Below are 9,941 nucleotides of genomic sequence, written 5' to 3'. Positions count from 1 at the left end.
TACATTTGTATGCTATATAGACGCAATGAAGGCGTTTGACAGAGTAAACAGGGATTGTCTCTGGTACAAATTACTTAAACTTGGTGTTAACGGAAAATATTTTTCTGCAGTGAAGTCGTTATATGATGGCACTCGATCCTGTGTGTCCCTTAACGGATACTTGACAGAGGATTTCCCTGTGTACAGTGGAGTGAAGCAGGGCTGTGTGTTATCACCGACACTTTTTTCCGTGTTCATTAACTACTTGGTTGAGGAAATTAATGACCTGCACTGTGGTGTTGACTTCGGCGATGATTCTATGCTTAGTTTACTCTTATACGCCGATAATATTGCTCTTATAGCCGGCGACGAGCACTCATTACAACGAATGTTAAATTGCGTTGATAATTGGTGCAGACGATGGCGTCTTCAAATTAATACAAAAAAAACTAAAATTGTCCATTATAGACAGCAGTCTGTTACGCGTTCCAGTATCAGTTTTCACTGTGGAGGAGAGAATATTGAAATTTGTAATGCATATAAATATTTGGGACTTTGGCTCCAGGAACACCTAGATTTAAATTTCACAGCTAAACAAATTGCTAAATCTGCTGGAAGAGCCCTCAGTGTAATTATAAGTAAATTTAAATTAGTTGGAGGAATGACCTATGATGTTTTCAGTACTTTGTATGACAATCTAGTACAACCTATCTTAACGTATGGTGCAGCAATTTGGGGAACCAGAGAATTTAGTTGCATAAATGCCATCCAAAATAGAGCGTGTCGCTTTTTCTTGGGTGTAGGAAAAACTACTCCTAATTTGGCTGTAAGAGGGGAGATGGGTTGGTCATCGATTATCACTAAACATAAAATCGAAGTTGTGCGTTTCTGGAAGAAGTTGAATTCAGCTCCCCCGCAGAGAATTATAGCTCGTATCAGAAATTGGTCTCTGTCATACCGAAAGTCCTGGGACAGCAGAGTTGTAAGAATGTTTGGTTCTTTTGATCTACCATTTTTGGATCTCTATAATATTGGTAATATAGATTTCCAAATTTTGAAATCAAAACTGATAGAACTTGACAGAGAAAACTGGTTGCGTGGAGTTTGGAATGACACTGGCCATACTACAGGCAATAAGCTTAGAACGTTTAGATTGTTTAAAAATACACTGAATGTTTCATTTTATGTACGTCATATTCTGGATAGATCACGGCGAAGCACTTTAGCTAAACTTCGCTGTGGAACTTTACCCTTAGAATTAGAAAGAGGTCGTTATACACACCCGAAAACCCCTGTTTCTGAACGCGTCTGTAAATTATGTAACGGCCAAACTGTTGAAGATGAAGTTCACTTTTTGGTAACGTGTGACTGTTATAGAGATCTAAGACTTAATGTTTGGCAGAAAGTATCCCTTATTAACCCCTCGTTTATTACCATGTCTCCGGCAGACCAAACGGTATTCTTAATGCAGTGCGACGAACTGGTTAAACCACTTGCTGCATTAATCTTCACAATGTATCGGAGAAGAAAATATATAAAACAATAAACTGGGTAGTTGTGTGCGTGTGATAATTCTTATCATCTATCATGTTTTGCTGTGTTGTAGGGTTGATGTGTGGGGGTGCTGTGGGTTGTGATGGGTGGCTGGCCCGAGGGGTTGTGATGGGTGGCTGGCCCGAGGGGTTGTGATGGGTGCTTGTTTCATGTTGTCGCGGGTGTGGGTGTGTGTGTGTGTGTGGGGGGGGGGGGGGGGGGGGGGGTCGTTGGGAGGGAGTGTGTGTATGCGGCGGTAGATTGTTACTTTGTTGGTGTCTTTGTGCGTGGTTGGTGCTTCTTTTTTGTGGAGACGGGGAGGGATGTGGATGCGAGTGAGGACGTGGTTGATGGGTGCGGATGAGGGAGTTGGTGTGGATGCGGGAACGGATACAGGTGAGGGTGTGTTTAAGAAATAGGGTGTGTGTGAGAGTGATGTGTGACGGTGAGGGTTCGAGCGAGGGTTCGGATGTGATTGAAGTGATGTCAATGAGGGTTTGGGTGTGTCTGAATGTGCGGGTGTGTTTGCGTGGTTTGCGTAAGCTGCTGTGAGTGAAGACCTGGATGTGGGAATGGATGTGGTTGTGTGTATATAGGATGTTTGTATGGGGGATAATATTATGAATGTTATTTTCATAACTGCTATTAAATGTGGTGTGTACATATATAAAATAGTGTTTTTATGAGTCTTTTAGTGTCTCGTAGGCCATTTTGGCCGGCCGCTGAATTTTTACATTCTTGCCTTGTCATTTTATATGTACAGCGGGTGACACTATAATAAAATATTCTTCTTCTTCTTCTTCTTCTTCTTCTGTATTCTACAAATAGCGCCTACAGGGAAGGTCGTTAGTAAACACACAACTAAATATCTATATAGATACTTCTCCTATTAATTACATAAGCAGAATGAAAAATGTTAAATTGCATCATCAAATCAAGAAGTACATGTTTGATGGAAATTACAAATAATTTGTAGTTTGATAAGCTACACCCGACAAGCGTATTTAATAGTTACTTTGAATTCAATCGTTTTGTTTGTGTTATTAATAAACTGTAAAGATATGTTACTGTCATGGAAATTCCAACTGTATGCATTCCCTTCTAACCAAAGCAGTAAGAATCTTGCAACATTTGTTTTGATGCTCTACATCACCATGGCTTTCGCTGTTTCATTGCAGCAGCTCAGATATTATTTATACAAAGCACCATAACAACATGTAGATTGTATTCTTTCTACAACTTTCGCTCATTTTCAAGGCCAGCACACACATTTGCATTTCAATACAGTGCACACTGTCTACCCCTTGATCCCGTAAATGAACGCTTTGACCAAAATTGATACTCCTGCTCATTTGTTTCGTTGCGTGTTTTTAAAATGGAAATTGTTTTAAACATATTTTATTGACATATATGGTCAACGGGATTGGGCAAAATTTATCCAACTTAGGTGGCCCTTTCCCTACTCTATATGTACAGACATTGATTATACATATATATATACACATATACATACACACATACATATACATACGTATACAGAAATACTAACATATACACATAATCATATATACACACAATCATACATACTCATACATACATACACATACTCAAATACATATGCACATATTACATTTATAGTAACAAAGAGAACATTTTTTACGCAAGAACATAAACATAATGTTTGCAAGAATAACATAGTTTACTTGTATATACACATTAATCCAAAATACATGCAAAACTACATATATAATTACACAATCATACATACACTCATGTACATGTACACATATACTTACATACACACACTACATGTACATACATACACATATACCCTTGAACACGCACGTATACATATATATATATATACATATATATATATATATATATATATATATATATATATATATATATATATATATATATATATATATATATACACACATATTTACACACATACACCAGGATATATATACCCGTAAACATTATGTTGTCCAGCTGATGATCAACCTCCAGCACAACGACAAAGAAGACATATTCTATCCAGTTGGGGTGAGTCTCTCACTGAGGATGAAGCCTCAGATGCTTTAACTCAGGCAGTTGCCCACGAACTTTTTATGGCAAAGTTGTTACCTGTCTTAGTGCCAAAATTGACTATGGAGTTAGGCAAACACCTTGAACCAGTCGTCGAGCAGGCTGTTAAATCGGCAACAAGTACCTTAGTAGATTGTGTCGAAAATCAAAATTCAGTTATTAAAGCACAATCAGACCTGATCCAGCAACTTCAAAACAAAGTTCACAGGGTTGAGGATAATCTGACAAAGGCTCCAGCTCACATCGAGGAACTAGAACAATACACAGGCGCAATTCGTTGCGTTTTATGAATGTGCATATCGATGATGTCAAAGCCCCAACCGATGATTAAGTCATTGATATCAGTCATAAATACTTAGGTATAAAACTAAATAAGAATGACTTAGATCGTTCGCATACTGTGGGTAGGGTCATCAACGGCAGAGCCCAAGTACTTGTCAAATTTGTATCCCACAACACGAAAAATGCTGTGTACATGTCAAAACGCAAACTTAGGTCTAACCCTGACAAAATCTTCATCACCGAAGACCTGACTAAACATTGCCATTCACTAATTAAAAGGCTCTTAGAACTCAAGAAAGCGACCTCAATGTACTCATTCTGGACATTTGATGGTAGGATATCTGCATGCAAACAAAGCGGAAAGCGTTTTTGGATCAACTGTCTTGCAGACATTGACGATTTGATAAACTCATAAATGCATTGTGACCTCTAGGCCTGTACCTGTTTAGGTATCATGCCAATGTCATCTATATTCTGAAAGTGACCATCATATCATTTCAGAGCTACCTACCTCTTTCTGCAGATGTCATTAATCAGATGCATCTTGGTCACAGCTATTGCTGTACTTGCACAGTTCCACCAAAGCCAACAAAATCAATTTGAGGGAACACACCCTACTTGTCGCCATCATTATGTTTCACACTGTACGCTTTTGTATCATATTTCCTCTATTCATTTTGAACAAGACCCAGCTTTTTCCTGGATCTTTTCTATGTTACTTGTACATACTTCATGTGTTTGTCCTTTGTCCACAAAGAGACTACAGTTCAACACTTTTGAACATTTTGTACAATCAAGAAGAACTTATACATTCAATATGCCTCTTCGGCGCGCTTAACATACGATTAGTCATATTCACCAAACTAATTATCAAACACTTTGAGAATACGTTCATCGTCGCCCTCACCTGGTTCATTATTCTCTCCAAATTAGGCACTGATTGACATCATGTCGTACAGGGCGACGATTGGATTATTTTATAATAAATGTATGCCAACTTACCTCAGGCGTCACGCTTTTACCAAAGTAGTATATATCCATTTCAAAATGCATTCCACGATGTACATACTGCACCTTTGTTTTGTCATGACGTATGGCCTGTGCGTAAATATGAAATTAATCTCCCTCCTTCTATTGTTCATTTGCTGGTGATATTCATCCAAATCCCGGCCCAAAAGAAAATAACACAACCAATGATATAGGCATATTCCACTTGAATATTAGAAGTATCCGGCATAAATTGACTAAAATCTACGATGATATCTGCGTTTTCGATGTGTTATGCTTCACTGAATCTCACCTGGACGCCAACGTTCAGTCAGCCGACCTGCTCCTTGATTTCTTCCATGAACCTCAAAGGAGGGACAGGGATTTTTTCGGAGGTGGTATAATTGTATATTTTTCTAATTCACTTAGTGTCAAGCATAGAACAGACTTGGAAGTAATTAATTCTGAATCTATGGGGTTTCAAGTTTATTCACCACAGCACAGTTTTCTGCTTTGTGTCACCTATCGCGCACCCAACACCCCTACCGCATATTGGACTGTTCTTGAGCACATGATAGAAACTGCACTTGATGTTTCCCGTGATATCGTCCTTGTTGGTGACCTAAATGAAGATCTTTTCAATACGAATATCCACCATTTACGTGACATAAAAACACGCAAGAACTTATACGCAGTATTATAAATGAAGCAACACGAATTACAACACATTCGCTAAACTTATTGACCCTATTTTAGTAAGTAATGATTGTAATTGTTCCTTATCCGGTGTACTAGATTTTAGATCCGATGTATCGGATCACAGGGGTGTTTTCGTATCTATTAATGTATATCTTAATATAAAAAAGTCATATAGAAGAAACGTATGGCTCTACAAACAAGCTAACTTTGCAAAAATGAATATACAAATTAAGAATAAAAATTGGAACGAGTTTTTTAAAGAATGTCTGGACGTTAATGAAATGTGTGACAAATTCCACTCCCAACTGAAAAACTACATGCACGACTATATACCCTCTAAGTGTGTAACTATTCGCCCAACGGACAAACCATGGTTCGATAATGACCTCAGAAGGGAGCGTCGCTCCAGAGACCGCTATCGAAAAAAGGCATTACGAACTGGTAAACTAAGCGATCTTGCCAACTACAAAAAGCAAAGAAACAAATTTAATAATATGAAAAAGATAGCCAAAGAAAAATACTATAGCAACATTAACGGCTTGTTGGAAACACATCTGAACTCAAACAGTACCAACTACTGGAAATTATTGAGATTCATCATCAAAAATGCTAATTCACCAGCATGTATCCCCCCTCTGTGTACCGACCTTAATAAACCCACAGCATTTACCGATGTCGAAAAGGCTGATGTACTCAATAACTATTTTGTTTCTATTTGTGATGTTGATGACGGAAATCAACCGCTTCCAGATTTCAGTCAACGTTGTGAAACCTCTCTCTCGGATATCACAGTTACTGAATTAGAAATAAGCGATCTCATAAAGTCTCTACCTTGCAATAAATCAAGCGGACCAGATAATATAAACCCTAGACTCTTAAAACCCTTGGCTGACAGTATTGCCATCCCATTATGTATAATTTTAAATCGATCTTTAAAAGAAGCAATCTTTCCAGAAAACTGGAAACTTGCTGACGTCATGCCATTATACAAGAAAGGTGACAAAGCATTACCCTCAAACTACAGACCAATTAGCTTATTATCTATTCTTGGAAAACTACAGGAGATATTAGTTTTTAAACGCTTATACAACTATTTCAATATGAATAGTCTCCTGTACAAATATCAATCCGGCTTTGTACCAGGACATTCTACTACGTCACAATTAATAGAAATTTATAATGATATTGTCTCATCTGTTGACAAGCACGAATACTATTGTATGGTATTTTGGGATATATCGAAAGCATTTGACAGAGTTTGGCATAAAGGATAACTTCATAAATTACAAAAATACGGTGTAACGGGCAAGCTATTACTATGGTTAGAAGACTATATTAGTCAGAGGAGACAAAAGGTTTTTGTAAATGGCAGCTTTTCATCTTTGAAATTCACCAGAGCCGGTGTCCCCCAGGGCTCGGTATTAGGTCCCTTTTTGTTTCTGGTCTACATAAACGATCTCGCTGATAATCTAGTGAATTCCTCTCGCCTTTTTGCAGACGATACTTCCATTGGTACATCATCTCTTCACTTACAAATGATAGAACACAGATTAAACAGTGATCTAGAGCTTCTCAATACCTGGGCCAATAGATGGCTAGTTAAGTTTAACCCGGACAAAACAACATTTATTCTGTTCACTCATTGTAAAAACCGCACTGCAGATATTATTTATAACAATACCGCACTTAGCGCATCTATCTCGCACAAACATATGGGCGTTACTCTCTCCCATGATATGAAGTGGACAACTCACGTTGATAAAATTTGCCGCTCAGCTTCCAAAATGATTTGTTCGTAAAGAACCGTTAAATATTTACTTGATAGACAAACCCTGTCCAAAGTCTATCTTGTTTTCATAAGGCCTATATTAGAATATACTTCAGAGGTATGGGACAACTGCAGTCATGAAAATTCCGAAAAACTTGAAATGATTCAACTCGAAGCCGCTCGCATAGTAACAGGTCTCCCTAAATTCTCCTCAAGATCGAGTTTATATTTTGAGACAGGATGGGAATCACTATCTTATAGAAGGTCAAATAAAAAACTTTGTACAATCTACAGTATTGTTAATAATCTATGCCCATCGTATTTACATGACATGTTACTACCCAAAGTATCAACTTTTAGTAGATATGAGTTACGAAATCAGAATAATCTGAATTTGACGCAAGCACGAACAGTTACATACCAACAATCAGTTATACCTTCTTCAATCAAATTATGGAATGAGTTACCCCCTGAATACAGAAGTGCAACATCATTATCAAATTTTAAACATATGATTAAAACAACCATTACAGCTCCACCTCCATACTTCTCAATCGGCAACCGTAGAGCTAATATTTTACATACACGCCTAAGGCATTCTTGTAGTTCCCTAAATGCAGACCTCTTTAAAGTAAATTTATCTGATACTTTGTCCTGCTCTTGTGGAAACCCATGTGAAAACAACATACACTTTTTTCTTGAATGTCCTAATTACACTATTCCCAGAAATATCATGTTCGCTAACATTATAAAAGCTGGTACTACATGTACAATACAAAATATTCTCTACGGTGATGTATCCCTATCTGCAAGTCACAATAACCTCATCTTCAACAGCGTTCAAAATTATATACTGTCGACTAATAGATTCGAGTAACCCTTTATTATTAATACAGAATACCGCTCCGCGACCATTTATTATTAATTACGCCACCAGTGAATAAACTGCATGCATGTATATGAATACATGTGTATCTCTACCTCCTTCTGTAAATGCAAATTGAAATACAGCCAGCCAATTCCAGATATTATAGTACTTCAAATGGCCATCAAACCCTTTCGTGGCAGCCCAAATGATACATTCCCCTGAAACATGAACTCGGGTAAGTGACATTTTGTGGGAGATATATCAAGCATAAAATCCCTCCTCTTATCATCATGTCCGGTTTCCTCAGGAACTTAATACACATTTCAGTAGTTGATATCTTAACTTGAAGTAAAACGCAATATCATTTAAGTGCTTGGATACTGGTCTACAACACGTACAATGTCCAGAGTTTACAATATGGAGAAACATAGATCACTCTTCCATTGTGAACATTCAATTCAGTTTTCAGGTTCTCAAACAAATTTCAAGGCGTAAATAAATATGACAAGATTTTATTGAACCAATTCCATTGGTTTGCGAATATACATAGATAGCCAGCATCACACTGCAGGTGATAATAACTCAATAATAGCCGATACCTGAAACAAAAAAATAGTAGAATAAAGTTGGGATATATTGATAAGTCACAACGAAATCTTGAAACTAGCTGCATGATAAGCTAAACCAAATATTAGAGAAAGCAGAGAATAATTTTAAAGATATTTTGTAAATGTCATCAGCTTTGTCGCGTAAATAATAATACCACATAGGTAAATTATATAATTTTGCAAATGAGACTGAAAGTGGGATACGATAAACAAATGATATCATATTTTGTGAAATACCTTTTCCCAATCCCATTCCGTATCCTCCAATTCCGCCGTAGAGACCAGCATAGCCTCCAAGTCCTCCGTACAGACCTCCCATGCCTCCGTATAGACCTCCCATGCCTCCGTATAGACCTCCCACGCCTCCGTATAGACCTCCCATGCCTCCGTACAGACCTCCATAGCCTCCGTACAGACCTCCAAGGCCTCCGTACAATCCACCCATTCCGTAGCCAATTCCGCCCAGTCCTCCTTTCAACCCGCCAATTCCACCATACAGACCGGTAGGCTCGGCAAAGGCGGTAACAGCCAGGCAGGCAACAAGAGCGGCGACTATCTTCATCATTTTGAGTATCTATTGAGTAACGTGAAAATCGTTGTCAAGAAAGGGAAATAGCATGTTATCGTTACTCATCTGGTAAATTCAGTTCACACCACTCATTGTGAATTATGTTATCAGTTTTACTTTCACCTGCATTCATATATTTCCCAATCTACAAGAACGTTTTATGTTACATATTCGTACTTTTATGAATTGGCTCAACATAAAGATTGAAAACAGCCAGATGCTCAGCAGATGAATCAAACATTAAAAGTATACATATATATATCACAAGCAAACCTTTAAATAGTACTTACAGTTTGGTCTTGACTCGTATCTGTCTCAACGGCAGGTAAAAATAAGAGATGATGGAACAGTTTCCCCCATCCTTTATATATACCATTTGTGAATTATACGTGATTGATTTACCTTGGGCTGGCCACTTCCAGGTAAGTAACGCACCTCAGTTTAATGGTGTAAAGTAAGCATTCATTTCGCATCAAAGGGCCCGAGTATATCACCCTACGGGTACACATGCGAGCTGGTATACATGAACATCGATTAAGGAAGTACAAGACAACGTAT

General features: G+C 37.9%; 1 protein-coding gene across 1 annotated transcript; it reads right to left on the bottom strand.

The window, feature by feature from the left end:
* Positions 1 to 8,789: 8,789 nt before the first annotated feature.
* LOC139451967 (acanthoscurrin-1-like) lies at positions 8,790 to 9,380 on the bottom strand. The gene is made up of 2 exons (XM_071233250.1): positions 9,053 to 9,380; positions 8,790 to 8,806 (listed from the first exon to the last, which is right to left on the bottom strand). The coding sequence occupies exons 1-2, from the start codon at positions 9,378 to 9,380 to the stop codon at positions 8,790 to 8,792; spliced, it is 345 nt and encodes a 114-aa protein (XP_071089351.1).
* Positions 9,381 to 9,941: the final 561 nt, after the last annotated feature.

Source organism: Haliotis cracherodii, unplaced genomic scaffold, assembly GCF_022045235.1.
Source record: "Haliotis cracherodii isolate W230 unplaced genomic scaffold, xgHalCrac1.p SCAF_9, whole genome shotgun sequence".
Taxonomy (NCBI): Eukaryota; Metazoa; Mollusca; class Gastropoda; order Lepetellida; family Haliotidae; genus Haliotis; species Haliotis cracherodii.
This window is presented reverse-complemented; position numbering and strand designations above follow the sequence as displayed.